Source organism: Dichotomopilus funicola, assembly GCF_033296635.1.
Source record: "Dichotomopilus funicola strain CBS 141.50 unplaced genomic scaffold C8A04scaffold_30, whole genome shotgun sequence".
In the NCBI taxonomy this organism is placed as follows: domain Eukaryota; kingdom Fungi; phylum Ascomycota; class Sordariomycetes; order Sordariales; family Chaetomiaceae; genus Dichotomopilus; species Dichotomopilus funicola.
In genome coordinates, this window is record NW_026944051.1 from 1 (window position 1) to 27,597 (window position 27,597).

The following is a 27,597-nucleotide window of genomic DNA, read 5'->3' on the forward strand; positions in this document are numbered from 1 at the left end:
CCCCTCAACGTCCCCCCCCCCAAAATATTAAACACCGCCACCTCCGCATGCAACTCCTTCAAAAACCAATACTTCAATTCCACTGCCACTAGACTATCGACGCCCGCCGCATACACCGGCAACGCGGGATCGATATCCTGTTCGGCGATGAACAGGGCTTTGGACATTTTGCGGATGAGGCCTGTTTCTACTAGGGCGGTGGCTTCGGAGAGGGAGGTGAGGGGGGGAAGGGCGGTGGCGTAGTTTATTGATTGGGTGGAGGGGTCTGAGGAGGAATTGGGGTTGGATGGGGAGGAGGTGGAAGAGTCGAGTTGGCGGAGGTAGTTGAATTCGGGACGGGCCATCCAGTTTTTTTCTTCGAAGCCTTTGCGGCGGAATACACCCTGGGTGGTGACACCCGTCAAGATCTGGCTGCGGAGGGGGCTGCTGTTTTTGATAGGAGAGTTCTGCTGCTGCTGGTGGGGATCGCATAGGAACCCAAGGATAGCGAGTAATTCCGCTTCGTACATGGCGGTATACCCCGCCATGATCAAGCTCTCCGCAATCTTGGCCTTTTCCGCTACAAACCCAACCTGCATCATCATGCCCACGTCCAGGGCCGACGCGGGCAGGCCGCGGGCGTGGCGGTGGCGGGCGAGGGCGTCTTGGTAGGTGTTACCCGCGGCGTAGTTGCTCTGGCCGCTGTTGCCGATGACGCCGCCGAGGGAGGAAAGCAACACAAAGAAGTCGAGGGAGCCCGGGGTTTGGGGAAGCTGGGCGTGCAGGTTCCAGGAGGCGGCGACTTTGGGACGCAGAGCGGCGTGGTAGTCGGCGTGGGTCATGTTTTCGATGATGCTGTCGCGCAGGACCATGGCGCCTTGGATGCAGCCGCGGATGGGGGGGAATTTCTCGGTACCGAAGCAGTAGGACAGGGCGGAGGCGAGGGCGGTTGGGTCGGAGACGTCGCAGGCGGGTGCGGCCACGCGGACGCCGAGCTGGGCGAGTTCGGACGCGAGGGACTGGGCGGCGGGGGAGGCGAGGCCGGAGCGGGAGAGGAGGATGAGGAAGCGGGCGCCGCGGGAGGCCATCCAGCGGGCGATGCTGCGGCCGAGACCGCCGAGGCCGCCGGAGAGGAGGTAGCTGGCGTGGGGGTCGAACTGGTAGGGGAGTTTGGGGCGGGGGACGACCTTTTGTACGTGTAAGTCAACCTTCAGAAATAGTAAAAGAAAAAAGCGAAAAAAACAGAAAAAGAGATACTTACTGGGACGACGGTATCATCCATCTCCACCACCACCTTCCCCGCCAACTTCCCACTCTGCAACCCCCTAAACGCATTCTCCACCTCCCCAACCGAATACACATGCAACGGCACCTGGGCCCTGAGTTTCCCCTCCCCAACCCACCTCACAATCTCCCTCAACATCCCCCCGACCCTCCCACTCCTAAACCTCGCCGCCAGATCCAAATCCAACGCCGCAAACGTCGTGCTCTTCCCAAACTTCCCCATCGCCAGCGCCTCATTAGCAATGATATCTCGTTTCCCAATCTCCACAAACCGGCCCATGGTGGCCACACACGCCCACGATTCCCGCAGGACGTCGCCGGCCAGGGAGTTTAGGACTACGTCCACGCCGCGGCCGGAGGTGCGGCGCAGGATGCCTTGGGCGAAACTGAGCTTGCGGCTGGAGAATACGTTGTCTGGGTTTACGCCGTACTCGTCAACCAGCAACTTCTTCTTCGCCTCCGTACTCACCGTGACGAACACCTCGCCAGCCCCCAACATAAACGCCAACTGCACCGCCGCCTGGCCTACACCTCCGGCACCAGCATGGATAAGAACCGATTCCCCGGGCTCAAGCCGGGCGTTCTCAACAAGTGCGTGGTAGGCAGTCAGGAAAGCTACGGGAAGCGTCGCGGCCTCGGTAAAGGACAGCGAGTCCGGGATAGGCGCGACCAGGGCGGCAGTGGCGCGGGCGTAGGTCTTGAAGGAGCCGTTGTGGGCGAAGCAGGCGACGCGGGCGCCGATGTGGAGGTCGGAGTAGCCGTTGGCGAAACCGGTGCTGTAGCGGCCGGTTGTGTCGATGGGGGTAGGGTTAGGGTTGGCGGTGTTGTTACTGGTGCAGTTGCTGGTAGTGGATTCGGGGGGAGGTCCTAACCGTGTAATAACACCCGCGCACTCGAGACCCATGGTTGGGAAGGGTAGTTGGCCCATGGCGACCATGACGTCTTTGAAGTTGAGCCCGGAAGCGTGCACGCGCACTTCGACTTCGCCGGGGGCTAGGGGGGTTTCGTGGACAGAGTCGTGGGCGAAGTAGAAGGTGTCTAGCAGGCCGGGCGAGCCTATTTTGAGGCCGAGGGCGCGGTCTGTCTGCTTCTCTGGCTGTTTCTCAGTCTGCTTCTCTGTATCCGTGACGGTACCAGCCACGGCATCCGCCACGACATCCGTCACACCCGAAAACGGCTCCGGCCGCGGCGACTGCGCCGTCGTCTGATCGCGCACATGCTCATTCAAATACCCCGCCTCGACCAGCCGACCAACACACACAAGCCCGCGACGCTGGAGGTAATACGTCTCAAACGGCGCCGACACAGGCTGCGCGGATAGCTTCCCAAAGACCTTGACGATGGTGTCTACCGCGTTGCTGCTGTTGTCCTCGGAAGTTCCCTCCAAAGCCAACGTGCAAAACTGCAACTCAAGCGGCCGCTCCGAGCACATGGACCGACCGAACCCAACAACCAGGTCAGACAGCGGGTTGTCGGAGGACTCTGCACCGCCGAGGGTAACCCAGAGGATGCGGGAGGCGCGGCAGACTAGCTGGCGGAGGGTCTCGAACTCGGAGGGGGTGACGTGGGCGAGGAGAGAGCGGGTGAGTTCGGGGAGGAAGATGCAGGATGCGCGGTCGAGAGGGTGGTTGGCAAGGTGCGTGAGGGGGACGACCACTGTCCCTGGGGTCTGGGGAAGGGCGTTGGCGAGGGCGTTGGCGAGGGCGTTGGCGACCGCTAGTTGGAGAGGTTGGTCTTCGTCCACCACGATGACCAGTTTGTCCTTCTCTTTCTCGGCCACTGCCACTGCCACTGCCTTCTCCTTCTCCTCTAAGTTCTCTCCTCCCGTAATTCCCCTTGGAATCCCCCCCACCAACGGAACAGCCTCAGCAACAATAACACTAAACGACGCTCCCCGTTCCACATCCCCCATAACCACCTCGGCCCCCGAGAACCCACACTCCCTCAACAACCGATCCCACCCCTCCACCGACAACAACGGCCCCCACTGCCGTCCATCCCCATCTCCCCCATTACCCAACCACCAACCCGGCAGTGTTCCAAACGCAAACGTGATACGCGCGCTCTCAAGATCCGTCACCTCAAACAACACCAGCTTGCCCCCGTCGCGGAGCAGTCGACGTACATTCCGGACGGTGACGCCTAGGTCTTTGGTGGCGTGGAGAACGTTGGCGGCTGCGACAACGTCGTATTTTTGACTCTGGTCGTCTTCACCACCCTTCAAAAACCCCTGAGCGGCCAAATCCCCCTCAATATCCAGCGTCTTGAACGTCAACCTCTCCCCCCCCACAAGCGGCGCAAACCGTTCCCGCGCACTCTCAAAAAACGCCGCCGACACGTCGGTATACACATACTCGGCCAGTCTCGGCGCGCCCTTCTCCCCTCCCTCACTGCCCTGAGAGTCACCGCCATGTCTGGCTAACGTCTCCAAAATCCCCACCGTCGCACCCCCCGTGCCAGCACCGACCTCCAGCACCCGCATATTGGCGTCCTTGTGCGCTAACAGGTCCATATACGCAGCCATCTGCGCATAGTTGGCCGCCAAAAAGTCGGCTTGGTAGAAGCGTGCTACTAGCTGGGTGTCGGCGTTGAAGAGCAGGGATAGTGGGTCGACGGCGCCCGAGAGGATGCCGGGGAAGTGGGCGGATACGGTTGCGTAGAGGTCGTAGCCTGTTTCCGCGGGCTTTTGGTCGGTTTCCCCGTCGGTAGATGACTGGGCGGTGGTGACTGCAGTGAGCAACGCCGTGCGTTGTTCCGGGGTAGCGGCGATGAATTCCACCGCTTCGGGCGACGCCAACCGGGCCTGGGACGACGGCAGGGCGAGGTTGTGGCGCATCCAGGCGATATACCGCGCAAGATGCGGCCGGTCCGGGGGCGCGGTCAGGTCCGGGTTGTTGGTAAGGGCCTCCCGCATGTGATGTAAACACAAAATCTCAGCGTAGTGCACGGCCCGCTGGTACTCGGGTGTGTTCTTCTGCATTTCGCGGTGGATGCACAGGTCGCGGATTTCCGCCGGGGAGAGCAGAGCCACGTCTGGTTGCCAGTGCATCTCGTAACAGATCCGCCGCGAGGGGTCTTCGCCGTCGGGTACTTCGTCCCCTCCCGCGGCTGCGCCCTCGCGTGAGGAGCTGATGGTTGTTCCGCGGTAGCCGTTGACTACGATCCGCGGCTGGCCGGACTCGGAGTCGACGGCTACCATCTTGTATTCTTCGTCTCGCAGGCCGGCGAACTGCCGCTGCGTGTACACCCCCATGGCGGTCTCGGGGGAAGAAGAAAACAGGTCATTGGAAATCCACAAATCCTCCAGCGCCGTCGGCACACTCGTAGGAACGGCATTCCACCCCCCCTTAGTCGACGCGACAATAGCTAGATGGAACACCCCGTCCAGCGGCGCCGGGTGAATCACATGCGGCTGCACGCGGTTGTCCTTGACTTTCCCTTCCCACTCGCGCAGCCGGATGGTCGCGAGCGCCTCACCCTCGTCGCTGAACCGCACATCGTGCAGCGTCTGGAAGGCCGGGCCGAACTTGAAGCCCATCCCGCCTAGACTCTCGTACAGCTGCCGCGTGTCGACGCGTTTCTGACATCGCGCAGCGCCCGTTTGGAAGGCGAGTTCCTGGGCTTTGTGGGCGAGGGCTGTCTCGGGCTGTTCTACCTCAGCCTGCTGCTGCTGGCTCTGGGGTTGGGAATACTCCGTGATGACTGTCCCATTGCACAGCTCGGTCCACTCGTCGCCGGGCCCGGTCAGTTGGTACAGAGTAAAGACGCTGGCATCGTGGGAAGCCGTGCCCGTGGTCTTCTTCGGGCGCAGGGTCAGCTGCGTTTCGACGCCCTCGGCACTGGTCGACACCATCAGGGCTTTCTTGAGGGTCATGTCCCGGATGCGGAACCCGCTGATGGCCGTGTCGGGAGGCGGGCTGGCGATTTGTCGGGCGGCCTCGATGGCCATGACGATCATGCCGCTGGCGGGGTAGATGGGAGAGCCGTTGAACTACTCTTGTTAGCAAAAGAACGCAGACAAAAAAGAAAAGAAAAAAACGTATAAAAAAAACAGAAAGAAGGGAAGGGAAAAGGAGAAATACCTCATGCTCAACAATCCACGAACTCTCCGACACCCTCAAAAAGTTACGCCACCTTGGCTCCAGCGGGTTCCAGTCCGCCTCGCGCGTGCCCAACAGCTCATGCCGCGGAAACTTTCTAAACCGCAGATTCCTACTAATCCGGCTCTCCTCCCAGTACCGCTTCGCATGGTTGAACGGGTACGCAGGCAGGCCCACGGCCATGCCAATCTTCTTCTCACTCCCTTCTCCAGTTCCCCCCAGAGAAGAAGGAGAAGAAGAAACAGAGTTAACAGCCGCCAAATCAACCGGGTACCCGCTACAGAATAACTGCCCGACCATATCCAGCGCCGAAACAGACGCATCCTGGTCACGGTAGAGCACCGAGTGGTATGCCACAGCCCCCTTTCCAGGAATTGTTGTACTCTGACGGCTGGCCTTGACAACATCCTGAACCGGCCTCTTAAGAGCAGCCGTAGGCCCAACTTCAACAAACCTCTCAATCCCCGTAGCCGCGACCAACGCCCCGGCTGCTTCGGCGAACCGCACCGTCGACACGAGGTTGGCGACCCAGTATTGAGGCTCGCTGAGCGAGGACACGTCTGATACCGCCGCGCCCGTTACCGAGGAGTACATCGTGGGTTGTTTCTCCTGCTCACGGCCGGGTTCGCTGTTAGATGTGGCAGCGAGGCCCGAGACAATCCCCTGCAGCGCAGCGGTATACTCTTCCGCGACAGCCTCCATCTGCCGCGAGTGATACGGCAGTGTGACCCTCAGCCGGCGACAAAACACTCCGTCCTCTTCCAGCAGCACCTGCAACGCCGCCAACCCTTTGGAGGCGCCCGTGACGGTGACATTCTCCGGTGCGTTGACACACCCGACCGTCACCTCCCCCTTGGTCTTGTCCAGCCTCGCTAGATATTCTTGAACTCCGGCTTCACTCATACCCACAGCCATCATCCCCCACCCGCTGCCACTACCTCCCTCGGTCCCCTTTTCAGCCCGGAGAGTGCTTTCAAGTTTCCCCGCCAACACCCCCCGATAATACGCCGCCTTCCATGCCGACTCCCGCGACAGCCCCCCCGCCGCATACGCAGCCGCAATCTCCCCAGACGAATGACCCACCACAGCCGCGGGCACGATCCCCCATGTGCGCAGCAACTCGACTAGCGCTACTTGCACCACTGTCGTCAGACACTGTGCGAGAGCCGGACGGTCGATCTGAGTCTTCGTTTCGGAAGAGTCTTCCTCAGAGTTCTCCTCAGGGTAGAGTTCCTCAGCAACAGACCACTCACACCCCAGTTCCCCCTTGAGATACTCCTCCGCCAGCCGCAGACTTTCCCCAAACACGCGGTACGCCCTCAGTTCCTTACCCATAGCAGCCCACTGGGCGCCCTGGCCGGTAAACACAAACGCCAAACCTGGCGTGCCCGAGAGGCTGGCGGCTGCGGTGGAGGAGCGGACGGGTTTGGGGAGACCCGTGGCTTGGAGGGTGTTGTGGAGGTGTGTTAGGGATGGGGCGAGCACGTAGGCTTTCCAGGGGAGGAGGGAGCGTTTGGTGCAGAGGGTGTAGGCGAGTTCGGAGAGGGTGAGGGGGGAGGTGGCTGAGGGTTTGGACAGGTAGGTGGCGAGGTAGGAGGTGTAGGTCTCGCTGAGGCGGCGGATGCCGTCTTCGTCGGCTGCTGAGAAGACTAGGAGTCGGTTGTGAGTTTCATCGGTGTCAGATCCGTTGGTTGATGTTTGGTCTTCCTGGACTTCTTGGACTCTCCTAGTAACCAAGGTCCTGTGCTTCCCCTTGAGTCCCCGCGCCGCAAGATAACTAGCAGCATCATCCAGAATCACATGCGCATTCGCACCGCCGTAGCCAAACGAGCTGACCGACGCCCGACGCACCGCAATCCCATTGCTATCCGCCGAGTCCCCGGCCTTTGGCCACGGAATCGGCTCCGTCGGAAACGCAATATGCCACTCATCCACCGGAATCTTAGGATTCACCCGCTCCAAATTAATATTCGGTGGAATCACCCCGTGCTCCAGCGCCAAGATCGCCTTCACCAACCCCGCCATCGCACTCGCCCCCTCTAAATGCCCAATATTCGACTTGACAGCCCCAACATACAACGGACTCTCCACCGTCCGCGACGGGCCAAACACCTTTGCAATTGCCGACGCCTCGATCGGATCCCCGACCGCCGTGCCCGTGCCGTGCGCCTCAAAGAACCGCGTCTCGCTCAACGGCAACCCGGCTTTGGCATACGTCTCCCGGATCAGCGTGGCCTGTGCCTCGGCCCGCGGCTGCGAGATGCCCGGCGTGCGGCCGTCCTGGTTGGCACCCGTGGCCCGCACCACCGCGCGGATGGTATCGCCGTCGCGCACGGCGTCGGCCAGCCGCTTCAACACCAGCATCGCGTACCCTTCACCGCGCGCGTACCCGTTGGCGCGGTGGTCGAAGGCGTAGCACCGGCCGTCGGGGGAGAGAAACCCGAGGTTAGTTAGCGGGATGATGGCCGAGTCCGGGTTGAGGATCAGGTTGGTGCCGCCGACGAGCGCGGTGTGTGTCGTGCCCGCTCGCAGTGACTCGCAGGCGAGGTGCAGCGCGTTCATGCTGCTGCTGCACGCCGTGTCTAGCGTGATGCTGGTGCCGCGGAGGTCGTAGAACCACGACACCCGGTTCGCTAGCAGCGCCGGGCCTGTCCCCGTGCCCGCGTACTTAGGCAGCCGCATCGGGTCGCGCGCCCAGAAGGTGCCGTACTCGCGCGTGAACGTGCCCATGTACACTGATGTGTTGGTGCCCGCCAGCGACTCCATCGGTAAGCCCGCCGACTCCAGCGCGTGGTAGCTCGTCTCTAGGATGATCCGCTGGTCCGGGTCCAGGCTGTTGGCCTCGGACTGCGAGATGGAGAAGAAGGGAGCGTCAAACACGCCTGGGTCTTGCTTGATGAAGTGTCCGCTCCTCACGTTCATCTGTCATTGTCAGTATGCCTCTTGCCACTCGTATGTGTTTCTCACAAAGTCATATACATACAGCATCGATCCGGTCTGGATTCGGATGGTACCACGCATCCACGTTGAAGCGGCTCGCCGGGATCTCACTCCACGCAGACCGCCCTTCCACCAGCATGTCCCAGAACGCCTCCGGTGAGGTCGCTTCTCCTGGGAACCGTATGGACATGCCGATGACCGCCACGGGCTCGGCCGGGGACGGTGAGCCCGGGACTGAGGGGGAGTCGCTGTGGCCATTGCTATGGCCGTTGAGGTGGCCATTGGTGTGACCATTGGTCTGATCATTGGTATGATCATTGTTGTGACCTATGATGTGGCCGTTGCTATGGCCGTTACTGTGACCATTGCTGTGGTTGTGGCTACTGTGGCCATTGGTTCCGCCGTTGACCAAGCCATTGTGTGTTCCGTTGACGCCGTTGCCGTTGACGCCGTTCACACCATTAACACCATTGGTAGAATAAGTGTCCATGGCTGCTTCGTTCGGAGTTCCCGTCGGTAGTGCTGACGGCATGTTGTGATGTAGTTGTGGGTATCAAAAGTAGTATCAGTAGTAGTATCAGTTGTGGGTATCACTCGTGCGCAAAGCCTCGGCGAATAACCATTGACTCCCCTGCATCGTCTCTCAGGACATCCCAGGACAGAAGCCGTGTTTTTGAACTCAAAGACAACTCGTTTAGAACCTACCCGTCACTCAAGGCATCCATAAATTCCAAACACAAACCGGTTCCTATCACCCTGTGATAGGGGCAACCTTCCCAGCATCACACACACGCCTCCAACACAGTCTCCTTCCCCCACGGGCGACGGTGTACCTCTGTGCAAATAGGACACGACACAGTAGCAGCCAATGCACCAGTGACGCGGTGATCTCGGCCGCTCGGCGACAAGGAAATGGGTCTTCGACCGAACCACCGCATTGGGATTGGGAGCGCCCAGAAGGATTCCGGCGCCGAACGGAAAAGGACAGCCAGCGGCCGGTGTGCTCACCAGTGTCTTGGTCATCTTGGAGGGCCTTTCACTCATCCTACCCTGTCGAGCCTATTACTAGCGTATGTAACTGGAAGTGAGCCTGTTGATGGTCTAATACGGTCCGTTAGTCTCCGTTTTGCGATACCGTTTTGTCGCATTCAGGGCGTTTGCACCAGCGCCATCGGGAGACGCAAGCCATTCCCGAGCCGCGCCGCACGCCGACTTTACCGCCCCGTTGATCGTAGCATTCGCTTGGACGAATCACGTCGCCGGTGGAGAGCCATGCGCAACCACCAACCGCGAGCGCGGCCCTCTGAGGCGAAGGCCCCATCGAATCCAACCCGACCAAGTCGCATGTTTGGAGCTAAATACGATGCTGCCGAGAACAGGCAAGTCGGCGGTCGGATTATGGTTGGTTGTGGGGTAAGACAGCCGGCGGACCTTTGGAATTGAGGGTGTCGAGGGCGTGGGCTTGTTGTGGTGACTCTGGTGAGTGGGTTCGGCTCTTTTCTTAATTACTGCTGGAAGTCGGGTTTACCTGGTCCCCACAGAGGCTGTGGCGGACGGGAAGAGATTAAGCTTACCCGCGGGCTGCCGCGATGGGTGGTACAGGGCTGACATGCCTTCATTCGGACACCAGGACGCGCACCTTGAGGGGACAACCATAAAAATAGTGTGGCCAGACTTGGGAAGCTATACCGGCCACGGCTAGCCGATTATTACCCCCTTCAACCTATCGGGCAGGCAATCTGCGAGGACCAAATGCCCAGAAAACCGTTGCGGCGTTGCCGGAGGGCGCTCCGTCCACCGTGCCGAAGGCCTGCGCTGAGATGCACACCATAACGCACGCGGCTATAGTAGTATCGCCATGGGGAAAGAGACCGGGGCTCCGCGGAATTGAGAGTTGATAGCATTCACTCGAGAGGCATGACCAATGCCACGTTGAGAGCAGGGAGTTGAAAGAAAGGAGCCGGGAGAAATCTGGGGGATTTGTCTCAGACTTGAGCGGATCGAACCGACCGCATGGGGGAAGGGCGTGATTGCACCCGTTGCAGTCCACAATCGGCGGGAATTGCTTGTCGAGTCATTGTGGTTTCGGGGGGAATAATCAAGGAAGAAAAGAAAACCGCAACAGTTTTCGGCGTTGTGCAGTGGGGACTCTGGAGAGTGAGGGAAGTCGCCGGCCAGAAATGGAGTGCCGCTGACACTATCGGGGAAGGAGCAGAGGGGCTAGGTAGGAGGGGTGGGTGTCGCTGCATGCGGCGCAGAAAAAACCACCGGCCAGCAAAAATACCTGCCCACCAACAAACGACCAGCAAATGGGATCCTCCCATTGAAGCCACTCCCGCAGACAATGCAATCCTCACATCGGATCGGACCTGGCTGGACCTGGACCCCGTCCAGCGCCCTGCGATCAGCGGTCACAGCCTCCTTCGCAGTTCTAGGTTCCAGCCGACAATAAATAGAGGGAAAGAGGGAAAGAGCACTGGACGACTGTGACGACGACAACACGGACAGGGGTTCAGTTCCCAAGCGATGGATCATTGGATGCAAAGGCAAAGACAGGCAAAGACAGGCAAGAAGAAGCCAGGTCGGTCCGATGCCCCACCTTCCTATTTGCTGCAGTCAGTTGCAGCGTGTTGCACCCCTCCGTTGCAACCCGTGGGGGGGTATCAGTGTTACCATACGAGGAGTCCGTTGAAGGCTCAGCCGCTGCAAGCCCGAAGCGGCCGGGCCAAAGATAGGTGAGAGTGAGAGGGGGGAGGAGCGACTCTTGTCCAAGACGGGATGTGGGTGAGGTCGAGGTCAGTCGGGTGGGAGAAGTGGGAGCCTAGACGTGAGGTTTGGGTGGAAACGCACCTCTGCGGCATTCCTCGGTCCCTTCGGGCATCCGGGGGCAGGCGCGATCGTGGTCTGTTGCAACTGACTTGCGGTTGCTGTTGCACTCTTGCTTCCATTTTGCTGGGGAACTGGGAACATCGTCTTTCCCACTTCCCTTTCCCCCACTCTTCCCTCTTTCTGGGGGGGGCGCATCTTGAGGCACAGCGTGTCCTTCGTTTCGGAAATACTGGACTTGTTCTCTTCCATATTACATGATACGCGCCACGCGCCTCCTCCCCGGCATCCGATCTTTAACGGGTCCAGTTGCAAACTCATAATTATGTGGCTTCGCCCTTACCTCTTTCACCACCCCCCAGTCTCGAGGTGCTTTTTGCCCAGTTCTTAGTCGACGCCTTCCCGCACGGACAGTATCGTTGGACGACTACTTGGTACCTACACTAGGTATCTGAGCTTACTTTGACCCCTACCAGTCGTGTATCCTGTTCTCTACACCAAAGAAACAATGACCGTGTTGACGGAAAGCGGCAAAGGCATCTTCATCGCCTACCCCATCATGGCCTTCGTGGCCACGGTGGCGGTGGTGTTGCGGTTTGTCAGCAAGTCTCGCACGCAAAATAAGTTCGCGGCCGACGACTTCCTAACCCTAGCCGGCCTGTCTCTATTCTACGCATACACGGCGGTCTTCATGTATGGTAGGTGACCACTGCGGGCCCGACGATGGGTGAAGAAGATAGGAGAGAAGAAAGAGAGTTGGGGCTGACTTGAACAGGTCTCTATGACTCTGGCGGCACACTCGACATCACCCAGATGACGGGTCTGGATCAGGTCAACGCGGTGCTCCGCTGGATCTGGGTATCCGAGATCCTGATGACCATCATCTTGACCTTTGTCAAAACTTCGGTCGTCTGCTGGTACTGGAACATCTTTGCCGTCAACAACAGCGACATCAAGATCCCCATGATCATCATCGGCGCCCTTTCGGTTGCGTGGGGCCTGGCGGCGCTTTTACTAGTCATCTTCCAGTGCATCCCGGTCAGCGCGGCATGGGATCTCCTCGCGGCCAACTCGCCGGGCAGCCGGTGCATTGCGTTCGGAAACCTGATCCTGGGCTACGAGATCACCAACATGCTGCTAGACGTGGCCATCCTGATCCTACCTCTGCGCGCTGTCTTCCGGCTTAAACTCAATCTCTCCAAGAAGATTACCGTGGCGAGCATCTTTGTGCTCGGTGCTTTGTGAGTAACGGCATCGTCGTCTGGAAAAGAGGCATGACTAACACGACTCTCCAGCGTGTGCATTACCTGCATTATCCGCATCGTCTACATGTACAACCCGGCTTCGCCGCAACTAGGTACGTTTGAATGGACAGCTACCTACTCGGGGCATCCATAGCTAACAGTAAATAGTCGACTTGTACAAGGGAATGCTCTGGTCCAGCATCGAGATGGGGGTGGCCATTTTCTGCAGCTGTCTGCCGACGCTGGGCCGCCTGCTCCCCAACAACGGGATCTTGCCGACGCTCAGCCGGTGGTTCAAGTCGCTCCACTCGAGCTACAGCAGCGAGAAGAACTCCAAGCCGTCCTTCGTCCACGACACGTGGCCGATGAACTCGCAGACCAACCCGGAGACGGACAGCACGCGGCAGCTGAACACGTACACCAGCCACGGGGACCCCAACTTCCTCAAGGCCGGGCAGGGCTACATCCAGGTCACGCACCAGTTCCATGTCAAGCGGCCAGACGTCGAGCATGGTACACCGCAGCACGACAGCATGTACTAGGGATGAGGGGGGTGACGATTTAAGACTTGTGTATGATGCTGTACGGCTACTGTGATGTTTCTCTTTTGGATACGTAATGTTTGCAATGACGGAGTTCGGGGTCTGGATCTGGATCTGGCAAGATAAACGGAGGCTATCTGGATTGGGCGGTTGTTTCTTTGTCTTGCGGATACCAATTTTTTTGAGTTTTCTACTGTCTTCGATTCACCGTATATAGCGCCCAGGCGACCCATCGAGGCGCCCGCGCACTTTTGGAACATGAACAAAGATCACACATACAAAATGACTTTTTGGACACCCACAATCCGTTCCTTCTGCAGACCCGGAGATGTCCGGCTATACGCAGTAGTAGTGTCGCACGATTTCCGCGCCGTACACTGGCGTTTAATTGCACCGGGGTCTGCTCCTGTTGGAAAGGTGATCTGGACCACGCACCACGGGAGCGACCCAAGGGAGCCGCGCAGCTGAGTAGCCGAGCTCCCAACACCTTCCGTTTGAAGCCTCGGGATCTCCCACTCGCCTGGATGTTTGAACTCATATTTCTCACCCACCTCGACGTCTTACTTCTTTTTTATTATTTTTGTTCATCACCAGTGCACAGAATTTTTTGCTTACCGGCAGACAAACACGCAACATGGCCAACACGTCGGCCTGGACCCGGCAACCGGGCTTTTTCGTGTACACGACTTACACGATCGCCAAGGCCGTCGTCAAACTGCCGTCGCTGATGCTGCTTTACACCATCGCGCAATTCCGCCCCGTCCGCGAATGGACACATAAGCAGGCTTTTGTAGTCGCCCTGACGCGTTTCTTTTTTGAGTATTCCACCACCGTCGAATTTTCGCCGGCACAGACGCTCGACCCGGGCCAGGAAAAGGACCGGTTTGTTGCTATCGACCCGATTGTCGAACCCGCCCAAGAAGGAGACGGCCAGCAGCAGCAGGCAACAATCCCAATCTACACCGGCATCGCGACGCCTCAACCCAACGGCATCCGACCGACCAAGATCGGCGCCGTCTGGCACCCTGCTCCGCCGTCAACCAAAGATGGCGTGAGCAGCCTAGCAACAGCTGAGCGAGTGTTCCTCCACTTCCACGGCGGCGCCTACGTCGTGTTCGACTGCCGCGACCGTGAAATGGCTGTTGGCGCGTCCCTTCTCCTGTCCGCAGCGACCACCGGTAACAAAAACGCCACCGCAGCCGTCCTCTGCCCCCAATACCGTCTCGCCTCTCACCACCACCTACACGCCCAAAACAGCAACGGAGGCGGCGGGCACTTCCCCGCAGCCCTGCAAGACGCCATAACCTCCTACGCACACCTCATCCACCGGCTTGCCGTCCCCGGCTCGAAAATCATCATCTCAGGCGACTCGGCAGGTGGTAACCTCGCCCTGGCACTGCTCCGGTATCTCGAAGACGAGAAGGCGACTCACGGTTTACCGCTGCCGCGCGGCGTGATGCTGTGGAGTCCGTGGACGGATTTGAGTGTGACGGCTGCGGAACTGGAGAAGCGCAAGGAGGATAAGTCGGATTTGGTCCCGCCTGTGATGGTGAAGTGGGCTTTGAGGGTGTTTTTGCCAGAGGCATTGTCCACCGCAAGCAGCAGCACCGACCAAGAAGAGGCTGGTAAAGGGGTAGCGGAGAACCCGTACATTTCCCCCGTGAAAAAGGCTATTGTCACGGACGTGCCGGTGTGGGTGCAGTTTGGCGGGCGGGAGGTGTTAAGGGAGGATATTGTGCGGTGGGCGGAGGTGCAGAAACAGGGAGGTGGGAAGGTGAAGGCGTATGAGATTGGGGTCGCCCCGCATGATGTGTTTATGGCGGCGGAGGGGCTGGGGTTGAAGGAGGAGGTCGGGGAAGCCGCAGGGGATGGGTTGAGGTTTTTGGATGAATAGGGAGTTTAATTTCTTTGGGGTCTGTTTGATGCTGGTTTAAGGTTTTAAGATTTAAAGTTGGGGGCGGTTATGAGTAATCACAGTTTGTTCTTCTCACATAGCAACAGCACAATAACAGTAATGAAGTCCAAATTGTCCCTCTTCAAACACCAACCAAAGCTAACTACGCAGTCCATAGTAAAGAACTAAGCATGCACAGAATACCCCCCATCGACCGGCAGCGCCACACCCGTAACCCAGCTCGTCTCATCACTCGCCAACCACACGGCCGCATTCGCAATCTCCTCCGGTCCGCGGCTGACTCCGCCGTCGCCCCAGGGCACGGCTGTCTTGAAGAAAGCGAGCGCTTCGTCGTGGGCTAGCACGGGGGCTGTCATGGGGGTTATTATGGCTGTGTTTGTTAGCTCGTGTATCTCCCGTTGGCGTTTGGTGGGGAAAAAAGGAGAAAAGGAGGATACTCACTACCGGGGCAGATGGCATTGCACTGGATCCGGGCGGCGCCGTATTCGAGGGCGGTGGACTTGGTCAGGCTGATGACGGCTGCTTTGGAGGCGCAGTAGGCTCCTTGGTTGTGTATCAGCATATTACTGTAGCACAAGACTTTGAAGCAGTGAGAGAAAGAGAAAGACAGACGTACCAGACAGCTTGACCTCCCGCAAACCAGCGGCACTCGCAATGTTGATAATGGACCCGCGCTTGTCGCGCTCGGAAGCCGAGTCCTGCGTGAGGAACTGGCGGATTGCGTACTTGGAGCAGAGGAAAGGGGCGCGGAGGTTGATGTTGCTGATTTGTTAGTAATTTTTTTCTTTACTCCATTCTAACTCCTTTACATATTACATAGGGAGTGAGAGACCTACAGCGTGCCGCTCCAAATCTCGTCAGGCGTCTCATGCAGCGGTGTAAAGGCCGGGCCCACGCCGGCGTTATTGACGATGCTGTTTTGTTAGTCCAGTCTCATCTCAACATCAGATACACCATACCATCCCCGTCACGAGAAAAAAAACAGCAAGACTCACACATCAACCCTCCCAAAAGCATCCACCAACCCCTCCACCATCCCCTTCACCTCCTCCTCCACGGTAACATCCACCTTCCGAAACCCCGCCCTACCCTCACCATACCGCTTCGTGATCAGCGCCTCGGTAGAGAGTTTCTCATCATCATCATCATCTCCATCCTTAGGCGGCCCCTCGGCACCACGGCCAAGAGGAACGAGATCAGCACACAACACAAAGGTAGCACCCTCCCGGGCGAAGGACAGGGCGATGGCCCGGCCGATGCCGGATGAGGCGCCGGTGACGATGGCGATTTTGCGGGTGAGGCGGGTGCCGGTGGGGGCCATGATGGAACTAGTGTGGTGTAGCGTAGTGTAGAGCTGGGATCTGGGAAACTGGGATATGGGACAGGATGGGATAAAGTGGGATGAAGCGGGATATCCGTTTTGGGAAGTTTGCGTGGAGGCCGAAAGGAGCGGGTTTCCGGATGGGGCGGGTAATGGTGCGGATAATAGGCAGCGAGGTTGGAAGAGGAGAGGGTCGGTAGCGTGTGTTTGAGGGTTGGATGAGTTAGTGTATGGATAGGCGTTGATGTGCAATGCTGAAACGTAGGGTAGGTAGGTACGATGGCCGTGCTATGTGAAGACTGGGAATAATGCGCCGGCCCGAGGTATCGCGGGCACTAGCTCGAACCGGACAACCACCACCAGATCATCGGCCCCTCGAAGGATTCCCAAAGGGCACAGACACAACGAGGAACAGGCAATAAGTGGGCGGCAACCCAGCAACCCAGCAAGGGACACACAGCTGCACTAGGGACTGCGGGATTCCTACCGCAGGACCGTGACTACCGAAGGCAACCTGGGCCCAAGCAGAAAGCCAAGGACTCTCTCCCCAAAATCCGGACCCGAGACGGTGACACGGCGATTACATCCCCCGTCTATCGCCGAGGGTTACTGGGGATTGTATGTACGGTATGTCCTGGCAAGGCCTGGGAACCCGCCGGCAAGGTGCGCGATCCCACGCTAGGGTCTGCCACGAGGCGCGATCGTGGGCAGGGAGTGGATTCCCGGGCCCTGGCAGGTTGACAAGCCTGGCTCAGGTCGCTCTGGTAAACTGGTAAGTGAATTACCAAGGCAAGGCACCGACGAGAGGGATCCCCGGAAGAACTCCAAACAGACAACCCATCTCGGAGGGAGATGGTTATCACCGTGGCATCCCATACCATGATACCACCACCCATCGGAAGAAGCGGCGCCCCGACTTCTCCGACCGGTCGGTGTTCGGTGGGATCGTTCAGGGACAAAAAGTTCCAGACGAGCATACTGCGCAGCGACCTGCGCAGTCTGCACTGCGACGTTGGGCCACTTTCGGGTCGCACTCCCGTTCATCTCATCTCGTCTCGTCTTTTGCTTGCCGCCATGTTACCGCATTTTCCTGATTCGTGTGTCTTCCGCGTACTAGTATCGTAGGAGTGCAGAAGCAGTTGCAGCAGAAGCAGACGCAGACGCAGCGTTCAGGGGGCTGCTATCGACGATTCGATCCCATTCCCGAATCCCGGGCCCTTCCTGAATCCGGTCGTTCCCACTGCACTAAAAAACAAAAACACAAGAAAAAGGTTATTCCCGTCCAAACTTCCATCCAATCTCCCAATCTCCCGACTTGCAGCGGGTTGTGTTGCAAAGCTAAAGTCTCGAGCCGGCGGTTGAAAGAAAGCCAGCTGCGCCCTTTCCACGAACGTAGTCTGCGCCGCGCGCTAGGATCACGGACTGCGGCGCCGCGGGGTGTGCTCGGCGCGGCCATTGGTTGTAGGAAGCGACCTTGCGATTGTCGATCTGAGGAATTGAGGGGTTGATGAAGGCACTCTCCACTGATGGCACTGAAGTGACTGAAGGGGGAATTGATGGGGGGAATTGATGGGGGTGTACCTCGGCTGTACTACGCAGTAAAATGCTTGGAAAACGGTGGTGATTCCAGGCTCGTGTGGAGTGGGTCCTTTGCTCCGTTTCGTGGCACAACCTAAAATACCACCCAATACCACCCCAGCTTCCTTCCGTTTTTGTTCGACACTTATCCCTCTCCCTTTCTGGACACAAATCTCACTTTCTTGGTTCACTCTGTTCGGGACTTATATTTCGCACCCGCACTCGGACTCATTTTCCTCCCATGAGCCGCAGAGGTGCATGCAAAATGTCGTGTTGCGCTCCCCTCCATGTCCATAATACTGTGCGATCTGCCGAGAGAGCAGGGTGCGTGACGAACCGATGAGCTGATGACAGAAAGATAAAAAAGCCGGAATAACCCTGCGGCGTGATGTCGGGATAAGAGTTCCCCCCTTGAACCTCCCCCCTGAACCTCCCCCGGACGGACCCCCTTCCTCCCGACCAGCCGCTACATGCATCTCCACGGCGTCGCAAACTGGGGGTGGCCTAGGGGGGAGGGGGGGGTGTTTGTCGGCCGACCGGAGCTGGCTCCGGCGAGCTGTGCCTGGCTCGGGATGGTTTGCGAGTTTCTTGCGGGGGGTTTACCATGGTCCTAGGGTAGACTAGACTGTGTTAGTGTCGTAGCCTAGGGAGGCTCAGAGGCAAGAGGGAACCATCGCGATATGCCGCATTGGACGATCAGCCTTGTCTGAGTCTTTGGGTGAGTACCGTTCGACGGATTCGGTGTAAGAGTGCGGAGCGTCGGGGATCGTCGAGTTGTGTACCACGGCCAAGCTGAGGGGAATAGATTGCACGGCCCGATAAGTGCCCTGGTGGTGCGATATCAGAGCCCCTATATTCCTGGCTGTGGTACGGTGGTAACATATTGTGTTGAATTGTGGTACACACGCCGCAAAGGATGAGACAAACCTACCCAAGGGTTCACATTATGTGAGATGAGGTGGCGGTCCTTCGGACTGCTGTACAACGTCTTATCAGGCAGACGCCTCGGACTATGGGACTGTCGCACTTGGCAAATGTGATATGCTGAGATTTGATATCCGACCTACCATATTCTATCGCTTATTGCCAAGAACAGCTCGAATAGTTTGTCGAAAGACGGAAATCAAAGTCCATGCATACTAGTATCACGTAGAATCATAATGAGACAGAGATAATCATTGGTAGTCTGCATTCCTTTGGCACAGTATCCTCTGGCACAGCAGTGCAACTGTGATTGATTCTATGAGTGACTCCTCAAACTCCCAACTCAAGTGCTACCCTCCACCTTCGCCGGGTTGTCCGGGTCGCAGTCTCCGGCAGGTTAGCATCTACGGACGCTTCGCTTCTCAAATCGACACGTAGTAGTAGTTAGACATCAAAGAAATCAACGCTAATGCGTACCATCAAACGTATGGCCCGCCCGGGTCCAGTACTTCATCTTGTCGCGGCGGAACTCCTCCAGGTCCCTAGTACTTGCGTTAGTTGATCCATCCCTAGTATCAGAAAGGCAAAAGAGAAAACCAAAGAAAAAGAAAAAAAGAAGGAAAAGAAAAAAAGAAATCAAACAAACTCACCACTCCTTCGACTCCAAATCCCTCTCCTCCAAAAACACATACACCTCCGTCTCCCTCTCCTCCCCCTCCACATTCCCCTCCCCATGCGCATCCCCAACCTTATCCAACAACGAAACCTTCACCTTCCGGCGCTCATACTGGCTGCCCTCAAAGTAGTCCAGTTTTTGCATATTGGCCCGCGTGAGCCCCGTGGCTAGGATGCCAAAGACGTCGTGCCGCGGGTCCTCGATGATGCCCGGGTAGTCGGCGTACCGCACGCGGCGCCGGCAGTAGTTGTGCAGGAGGGCGGGTTGGAAGGTGTGCTGGGCGGCGATGGAGGGGGGAACTTCTTTGCGGCCGTAGCAGACGGAGTAGAAGACTTCCGGGGCCATCTGGAGGTTTGTTAGTTACCTAGTGGTGACTGATTTTATAGTGACGTGGGACTGTCTGTACCAGAGTGCCGTAGAAAAAGGCCGTGTAGGTGCCATCGTCGCTTGGGACGGAGTTCTTAGCTGCCATCCTGAGTCGCTGGAAGAATGGCATTAGTGTTGTGATAAGGTTGTCGGATAACGACAGAAGAGAATAAAAGGAAGAAAAATCCCGGGAGGGAGATGAAGAAGTCTTGAGAGTACAAATAGAAATGGCAAACAAATGGGCGCAAGGTTGATACAATGGCAGCCTAACTTGTTTGTGAGGTTTCCCTTCTATTCGTATCCACGCCGGAATGACTAGTTAACTAAACCTGGTGAATGATCAAACAAGTCGGCGTTGGCTGGGCTGAGTCAAGCGGACAAAGGCTAGGCGTTTGCACCGTGTGAGTTGAAGCGGTAGCGGTTATCGTTTTAAGATTTCTTTGTTTCCCAGCTCAGGCATCAAGAGTTGTTTTCAGACCGGTTGTTGGTGATAAGCAGGATGCGGCCGTGGTGTGTTGGCCCAATGCCAAGCACGGCGCTCGCTGCAACGCGCAGACAAAAGCGCTGTGGGGGCATTACAGAGAGGCACAGTGGGCAAGCCCGGCCGATGGGGTAAATATGAAACGTTGGAGAAACTGAGTGTATTCCTGCGGCTTTATGTGGTGGCGTATCCGTATATTTTAGGCAAACTAGAGTCCTTGTTTTGTGATTTTGATGGAAATTAATATGATAGTAAAGTTGAGGTTGTTGAGACGGGAGGGTTGAGATGAAGACATTAACCCTACCAATTGCCTATCAGTGCGCTGTCACTAAACTCACAATTAGAAAGTCTGACAACCCTTGAATCAAGCGAATTCCAGAGACTTAAAAAGTTTCCATAAAATGTTGAATATAAATCAGAATAGACTTCACAGGCCTGATACTTGGATGTCCTCCACAATTAAGAGAACATTTTTTGCATGTTAGGATTTTGTTATGTGTACTTCACTAAAGATGCATCACGGCTCCACTCCCACACATGAACCCAAAACAGCAAACGCACCTTCCATACACTCACTCAACACCGGTCCCATGCAGATTTTTCGCCCACCCCCAACGCCCCTTCCCAAACTCTACCCACCATGTCAGAAGCCCTAAACGACGAGATCGAAGCCATCAACTCCATCTACGGAGACAACACCCTCGTCCAGGCCACCCAAGACCCGGACCCCTCCATCTTCATCCTCACGCTCCCGGGCGAGAACACCGCATCGTTGCGGCTGCAGTTCCCCGCCGAATACCCCGATGTGCCGCCTGTAGTCCTCGGCACGCATAGTCTGGGCGCGGCCGGGAAACACGGCGCTGCGGCGCATGATCTGGCGTTGTTCCGGGAGGCGGTGGGTGAGGTGTATGAGCCGGGGGTGGTTTGTCTATTTGATGCTATAGAGAAGGTGCAGGAGTTGTTATTATCCGCTGGGACAAAGGAGGGTCCAGCGGAAGAGACCGCGGAACCCCCAGAGGAAGCAGAAAAAGAAGCAAAAGAAGCAGACAAAGATCAAACCACCAATAACCCCGACCCCGACTCCATGTCCTCCAACACTAACCCCCCACCCCCCTGGACGCTATCCGCCCTCTTCACCGAAAACAAATCCACCTTCCTCGCCCGCTGCGCACCCGTAACCTCCCCCGCGCAAGCAACCTCCTTCCTCGCCCACCTCCTCGCCTCCGACAAACGGGTGCGCACAGCCACCCACAACATCACCGCCTGGCGTATCCGCGGAGACGGTGGCACCAGTTTCCAGGACTGTGACGACGACGGCGAGACCGCGGCGGGTGGGCGTTTACTGCATTTGATGCAGCTTATGGATTTGTGGGATGCCATGGTGGTGGTTACGCGCTGGTATGGGGGGCAGAAGTTGGGGCCGAGGAGGTTTGCGTTGATTAATCAGACTGCGAGGGATGCGTTTGTTAGGGCGGGGTGGGTGAGGGAGGAGGGGGGGCAAGCAGGTGGGAGTGGGAGCGGGAAGAAGAAGGGGGGGAAGTGAGAGTGGAAGCTTTGTTTGTTGCAGCTTGACTACACTACACTACACGATCTACGTCGACAGTTTTGAACTCCATGGTATACATCAATATCCCTTACGACCCTCCGATATGGAAACACACGAACCCCCTTCCCGCGGCGTTACCATCCCACGTATACATACAACCTCCTACTCCTCCCCCTCCAACAACGGCCTCAACACCCCCAACGCCCCCTCGACCAAATCCCTCCCCAACATCACCGCCCCCGCCCTCGCCGTCGACAAATACGACAACTCCGCCTCCTCCCCCGGCCCCCGTCCCGCTCTACTTCCAGGACCCCCCATCTGCCGCACCAACCGCCCGGCCACACCCGACACTATCCCGGTCGCCTCAAACGGCAGGTCCGCCAAATCCAAGAAAATCGGCACCAGCGCCGCCTCGTCGTCATCCACAGGCCCCACCAGCGCGTCACCGAAAAGGGGCACCAGCGCCCGGTCGAGAAGTAAAGAAGGCGGGTCATCGGGGGCAAGCGTTAGACTAAGGAAGCGTGGCTGCGAAACCAGCGCGGTGATGGTGCTCGTGTAGAGTTTTGTGTCGATTGTGTTGACCCAGGCTGGTTTGGAGGGGACTGGGCGGGCTGAGCCGCGGCGGGAGGAGATTGGCGTCTCCCCGCTGGTTGTTATGCCGGTAGCGGTATCTGTGTGGGAGGTGGTCCCCCCTGGAGTGGGCGGGTTGCGCAGGGAGATAACGCCGCTGCTGCGGAGACCGCTGCATTGCACGAGTGTCAGGCCGGGCTCGATGTACGGCGTGACGTGGCGTTTGCGGAGGAGATCGAAGGTGCGTTGGTGCAGGGCGTCTACGTCGTCTGCTGCGGCTGCTTCCTTCACTGCCGATGATAGCCCCGCGGGCGGGGGAGATGTAGGGGATGTGGAGAGGTCGTTGGTGGTCAGAGTGGTTGGCTGGCTTGGGACACGGCTGTGGGAAGTTGGGTAGACCGACCCGGAGCTAACGCCGCCGAAACCGAAGCCGCCGTGGCGGTGGGCGGTGGCCGATGAAGTTGGTGACGGGTTGGCGGAGACTAACTGGGACTGGTCATCGTTGGAAAAGACAAAGTTGCGCGCTAGAAGCGTCTTGACGACCGCTTGTCGATCTTTGGTCGGGACCAGGATGAAATCCGAGTCTGATACCCAGTCAGCACCCACTACTCTCGATCTGCGATGCCATAATATCCTAGCAAGAAGGTGAAGAAAGTAAAGAAGACTCACAATAAGTCGTAGTAAAAAAAATCGGAATCCCCGCCAACGCCAAAGGCGACGTCAACTCCACCACCCTCGACCCCGCATCCATCCCCGTCCCATACACGCTCAGCGCAATATACGTATCCCCCGAGATGGCCACACTGTTGGCTTGCTGGGACGACAGCCGGCGGATGGCGGGCGCAAAGATGGATTCGGCCCAGGCGGAGTGGCAGACTATCGAGCACTCGATGGGTGTGATGCTGATGTTGAGGAAGGTGCTGTGGGTTTGGCCGCCATGGTGTTGGGTGGTGATGGTGAGGTTGTCCGGGGTGAGTGGGAGTTGGCTGGGTGGGAGGAGGACTTGGAGGATGGGTTGGAGGAGGGTCGGGTAGAGGTCGAGGGGGATGTGGATTAGGCTGAGGGTGCCTTCCTGGGGGGGTGTTAGTGATGTGTGTATGGGGTTGAAGAAGTAGTGGCTTTCTAGGAGGGGAATGTGTGTGGGAATGGGGAGGGCATACCATGAACGATACCTGAGCGGCCATGGTGAGAAAGTCGTCGTCGTCGCGACGAATTGTTCGGTGAACCCAACCGCTCGTTCCAGGACCTGCGTGTGAAGTCCAGCGACGGATGCGATGAAATGATGTGTTTGATGAACAAAGAGTGAAGGAATGAGTCACGAAAACGATCCCCGATCGCTTTTCTTGTGTGGTCCCAATAACCCCAAAGTTTGATGGAGAAGGGAAAGAATACACAACAACCCCCGCCTTCGGTCAAAACAGACTTGCGTGGATGTAGATATCGTGAGCGGAGCTTGTTTGGCTTATCAACTGCCGGAGACCCGCTCTTCCTCGGCGACAACCCTGATGATATGACGATGTCGGGTTGTTGTTATCCACAGGTGTGGCTATCTGGGGAATTAGGATGTGAGAAATTGATCCATGAATTAAGAGAGCAAGTCAGGTGAAGATGTTTAGTACAAAAGGACGAAAACGGCAATTATGGTTGTCAAGAGGACTCAAGCATCAAAAAGTCAAAAGACCAATGAAGCTTGCAAAATAAGGTCCCCTTTTCACTCTTGTAATACTTTTTTCTTTCTTTTCTTTTTCCTCTTTCGTAAAAACTAAAATGACGACAAATGTCCCAATTCACGCCAAGCTTCAACAAAGTCAGGGGTGATGATGGATAGACGATGACTCGCTTACTTGCGGTGTGGAAGGTCTTTGGTCTTGTCTTGTTTTGTGCTGCTTTCTCACTGTTGAGCTTCAACGGGTGTGCAGCGAAGACGGGATGTGCCTAACATAAAGAGGCTTCCATGGGCAACCTAAAAGGTGAAAAAAAAGAAAGGTAAAAGTAAAAATAACCAGTGTTTAACATGCGCCTGCAGCCCGATCCGGAAGTCGTGTTTCTGTGGTTCATGCAGGTGTTAACGAACGAGATGGTGTGCGCCCCTGGAAAATGTCCGCCACCGCAGTTATGGAGGGGAGGAGGGGTAAGACAAAAGTTGGGTTCATTAGTGCCCCTCTATCTCGTGGGGCATGTTTTCTTCCATAGTTTCGTGAGGTAAAGGGGAAAGGTAACGGAGGGAACTTAAGAGTTGAGAGTTGAGAAGGTGGGCATAGATAAGAAGCTCGGTCATAGATGGATCCCACGTTGGGGTCGAGAGCTCCGTAGATAGGAGATGGCAAGGTGGGTGGGTGGGTATGTAAGTGGTCCTTGCAGCGAGCAATCGGATCGACAAAAACCTTAAATACTGGAGCTCCACCTTTGGTTTTGTGATGTCGTTTTATGAGGGAGACTTTTTGGTTATGGGAAACTGAGTTCAAGTGTGACGGTTGCCCGCTGGAGAAGGGGGCAGGGGCTTTTCCTTGTTAGCTTTCCCATGAATGCATATGCAAAGCGAACAAAGCAGCAGTTCCGAGATGCTGGGCGAGCTCGCTTCGACAGTTCGGTTGCGCTAAGTTTAACCCGTCGTGAGTGGGTCAGTGGGCCGTAGGTCAGGTGGGGGAGCGTGGGATGTCACGGCGTCTCTAACACGGCAGAGAAAATGGGGGAAGAGAATAAAACCGCTGGAAAGCGAGGACGGGGAAATATTCCCCGACCTTAAGAGGTTATCTCAAGTACTCAGGAGTTAGGAGGAAACAAGGACAGGAATGGAAACAGAAGACATAGATGGTGGGTGGGACACGAAGACGACAGGTACGCTATGGGAACACGGCATATGTCAAACTTGACGCTATGCTCGTGGCAGAAGGTCTCATCAGTATGATTGGCGAATATGGTATATTGATAGCCGAATGAACGGGTGTTTGGTTGGTTAAAACCTCTGTCTCTCTTGTTGATAAACCGACTTGACAAACGACAACTAAATTCGGGGAGCCTCGTCATAGTGTATATATCGTTTGAGAACCCCGACTGTCCTCGAAGCCGCCGTTTTGTCTTCCACATTTTGCATCTCGGACTCCCGTAGTTATCACAGAAGATGGTACAAATGGCGAGAAATATACTCCAGCAAGATGCACGTCATGCGAATATCCCCGAGCGCCGTGGCTATGCCCCTGAGAACGCAACCCCTAAATGGGGCCATGACTTCTTCGTTATATTTCCATGGTCCTCCCCTGCCCTCATTTTTTGATACCAACAACCACCAAATTCCGCGGACTCTGACGATAGTCAAACACCGTTTCCACCCAACAGTCCCTAACAAGATCCGGGTGCTCCCGCAAAAACAACCATCGATCCGTCACAATCAGCGACTCCACCACACAGGCACTAAACGCCATCAAACTCCAAACCGCGCTCAGCTCCCGCTTCCGCGGCCGAAACATCTCCTCATACCGCGCAATCTCCTCGTCGGTAATATCCCCCATCTTCTCCCGCATCGTCTCGCTGTACTGAGCAAACTCATCGTTCGTCGTCAACTTAGCAATCGCCCCGCGCACATACGCGCGGAAGGAAGTGTAGCACTGCTTGCGCAGCGAGCCGATGATGACAGGGTTCGTGCTGGAATTAAACGGGCTTTCCTCATCCGTCTCCGCGCCGTGGTAGACGCGCGAGATGACGCCGCGGTCGAGGAAAATCTTTTGCAGCACGGCGCGGTAGAAATGCCGCGTGAAGAAGCCGTCGCTCTCTGATTCCGTCCAGTTGGACGGTGCCTGGCAGGCCATCATGCGTGCGGTGATGTTGAGCCGGATGCCGTCGCCGCCGTGGGTGGATACGCGCTGGCTGAGGGGGAAGCCCTGCGGGTCGCGCTTCTCGGATTCGCGGGCTACGCGCGCGTTGATGGGTTGGAGGCTGGGGCGGCTGAAGGGGGGTTTGTAGGTGGGCGGGCCGAGCTTTTCGGTGAGGAGGTTGTAGCAGCATCCGACGATGGCGACGCCTCGGATGCAGGGGTTCAGGATCATGGAGCGGATGCCGTAGTGGGAGAGGTTGCCGCAGGAGTGGATGGAGATGGCCATCATCCGGAGGTTGTCCTGTCGGACTCCGTCTTCTTGGCCGCGGAGTTGGGAGAGGACATCGGTCAGGTCGGCGTGTTCTAGACGGCCAACGACATACTCGATGGTACCTTTGCCTTCTTCGACGGTATACGTGGCTTCCATCTCCTTTCTGGAAGTGAGATCGATAGTGGCGATATCTTCCTCGGAAATGCCCAGGTTCTTGGCTGCGCGCTTGAGGGCTTCTTCGTCGTTTTGCAGCGACGGATCGACCGCATCGCGGACTCGGTAATACAGCTTTTTGTTCCGCACCCGCTTCTCTCGCTCGGCCAGGCCTGACAGGATGTCCAGGTCCTTGGCCCCGGCCATGTTGGCTTCTTTGCTCTCCACGGCCACAATGTGCTTGTTGTACGGCGGACTCGCGAGGGTTCTCCCAAGGTAGTTTTGACCACTCCCAAAATCTACAAAGTGTGTGAACTCACTCCCCGTCGTGCGCGCCGCGTCCTCGGCCAGTCGGTCGATGTACCCCGCGAAATGGGTCACCTCATGGACCTTTTTCGTCTTCATTCCCAGGGCCACTGGCCGAGGGAGGACGGGTAATTTTGGTCTGCTGGGCTGGAACGACCGGTCTAGTGAAAGTTTCCTGATGTCCTTGACATACTGCACCAGGGAGTCTGGGGGTTGGATGGGCCCCGCAGATGGGGAGTTTGAGGAGAGGTCGTTCCGCATCAGGAAATCCAGGAGGTCCATTGGCCTGGTGGCCACTAGGTAGTCCTGCCATTCTTTGGGCACGGCGGCCGCAAACAAGCCGGGCTCAGTGGTGAAGAAATCGAGGATGTGGACGCCGCCGCACAGAAACCTGAATAGGTCCGAGGTCGTCGCAAAGAGGAGGAGGCTTTCGACGTACTCTTCTGTGGAAGAGAACTCGGAGGAGTATGGGAGGGGCCGTGATGGCCGGGTCTCAAAGAGAGACATGTTATGTTATTCGTGCCGTAGGTTATGGCCACATGGTGGTTGATATTTAGTCGACTTGAAGTCTGAGTGAAAATTCACTTGAAGGAAGTGCTCTTGTCTGTGGGTGCTTGGTGTATTGTATTGTACGAATTTGTGTATTGCGTACGATACGGCGTACTGAAAGCCATGCGAGAATGACCTCACGGCTGTTGCCAGGTGCAGCCGCCTGGTAGCTCAATGCGATTTTTGGCCCGCACCCGGGCTTGGCACTGCAGCAT

The 27,597-nt window shown here is 57.2% G+C and overlaps 8 protein-coding genes across 8 annotated transcripts; 3 read left to right on the forward strand and 5 right to left on the reverse strand.

Moving 5' to 3' along the window:
• Positions 1-9: 9 nt before the first annotated feature.
• Positions 10-8,835, reverse strand: C8A04DRAFT_28490 (fatty acid synthase S-acetyltransferase; the record flags this gene model as incomplete). The annotated part of the gene is made up of 4 exons (XM_062780661.1): positions 10-1,166; positions 1,241-5,254; positions 5,346-8,285; positions 8,347-8,835. Coding segments are annotated over 4 exons (8,600 nt in total), but the record flags the coding sequence as incomplete, so codon positions are not given.
• Positions 8,836-11,637: 2,802 nt separating this feature from the next.
• On the forward strand, positions 11,638-12,915 carry C8A04DRAFT_28491 (uncharacterized protein; the record flags this gene model as incomplete). The annotated part of the gene is made up of 4 exons (XM_062780662.1): positions 11,638-11,827; positions 11,905-12,370; positions 12,425-12,486; positions 12,542-12,915. The coding sequence occupies 4 exons, from the start codon at positions 11,638-11,640 to the stop codon at positions 12,913-12,915; spliced, it is 1,092 nt and encodes a 363-aa protein (XP_062637081.1).
• Positions 12,916-13,549: 634 nt separating this feature from the next.
• C8A04DRAFT_12042 (Alpha/Beta hydrolase protein) lies at positions 13,550-14,809 on the forward strand (the record flags this gene model as incomplete). The annotated part of the gene is made up of 2 exons (XM_062777197.1): positions 13,550-13,819; positions 13,853-14,809. 2 exons carry the CDS (start codon positions 13,550-13,552, stop codon positions 14,807-14,809), a joined length of 1,227 nt encoding a protein of 408 aa, XP_062637082.1.
• Positions 14,810-14,994: 185 nt separating this feature from the next.
• On the reverse strand, positions 14,995-16,151 carry C8A04DRAFT_28493 (short-chain dehydrogenase; the record flags this gene model as incomplete). Its single annotated transcript, XM_062780663.1, has 5 exons — positions 14,995-15,200; positions 15,272-15,373; positions 15,447-15,592; positions 15,667-15,744; positions 15,826-16,151. 5 exons carry the CDS (start codon positions 16,149-16,151, stop codon positions 14,995-14,997), a joined length of 858 nt encoding a protein of 285 aa, XP_062637083.1.
• A 2,845-nt stretch (positions 16,152-18,996) lies between these two features.
• Positions 18,997-19,801, reverse strand: C8A04DRAFT_37141 (AIG2-like family-domain-containing protein; the record flags this gene model as incomplete). Its single annotated transcript, XM_062783782.1, has 4 exons — positions 18,997-19,040; positions 19,131-19,195; positions 19,304-19,674; positions 19,736-19,801. 4 exons carry the CDS (start codon positions 19,799-19,801, stop codon positions 18,997-18,999), a joined length of 546 nt encoding a protein of 181 aa, XP_062637084.1.
• Positions 19,802-20,816: 1,015 nt separating this feature from the next.
• Positions 20,817-21,719, forward strand: C8A04DRAFT_12124 (ribosomal protein S5 domain 2-type protein; the record flags this gene model as incomplete). Its single annotated transcript, XM_062777223.1, has 1 exon — positions 20,817-21,719. The coding sequence occupies one exon, from the start codon at positions 20,817-20,819 to the stop codon at positions 21,717-21,719; it is 903 nt and encodes a 300-aa protein (XP_062637085.1).
• A 165-nt stretch (positions 21,720-21,884) lies between these two features.
• Positions 21,885-23,476, reverse strand: C8A04DRAFT_28496 (ACT domain-containing protein; the record flags this gene model as incomplete). The annotated part of the gene is made up of 3 exons (XM_062780664.1): positions 21,885-22,876; positions 22,962-23,364; positions 23,453-23,476. 3 exons carry the CDS (start codon positions 23,474-23,476, stop codon positions 21,885-21,887), a joined length of 1,419 nt encoding a protein of 472 aa, XP_062637086.1.
• A 2,079-nt stretch (positions 23,477-25,555) lies between these two features.
• On the reverse strand, positions 25,556-27,340 carry C8A04DRAFT_28497 (methyltransferase domain-containing protein; the record flags this gene model as incomplete). The annotated part of the gene is made up of 1 exon (XM_062780665.1): positions 25,556-27,340. One exon carries the CDS (start codon positions 27,338-27,340, stop codon positions 25,556-25,558), a length of 1,785 nt encoding a protein of 594 aa, XP_062637087.1.
• Between the last annotated feature and the right edge of the window lie 257 nt (positions 27,341-27,597).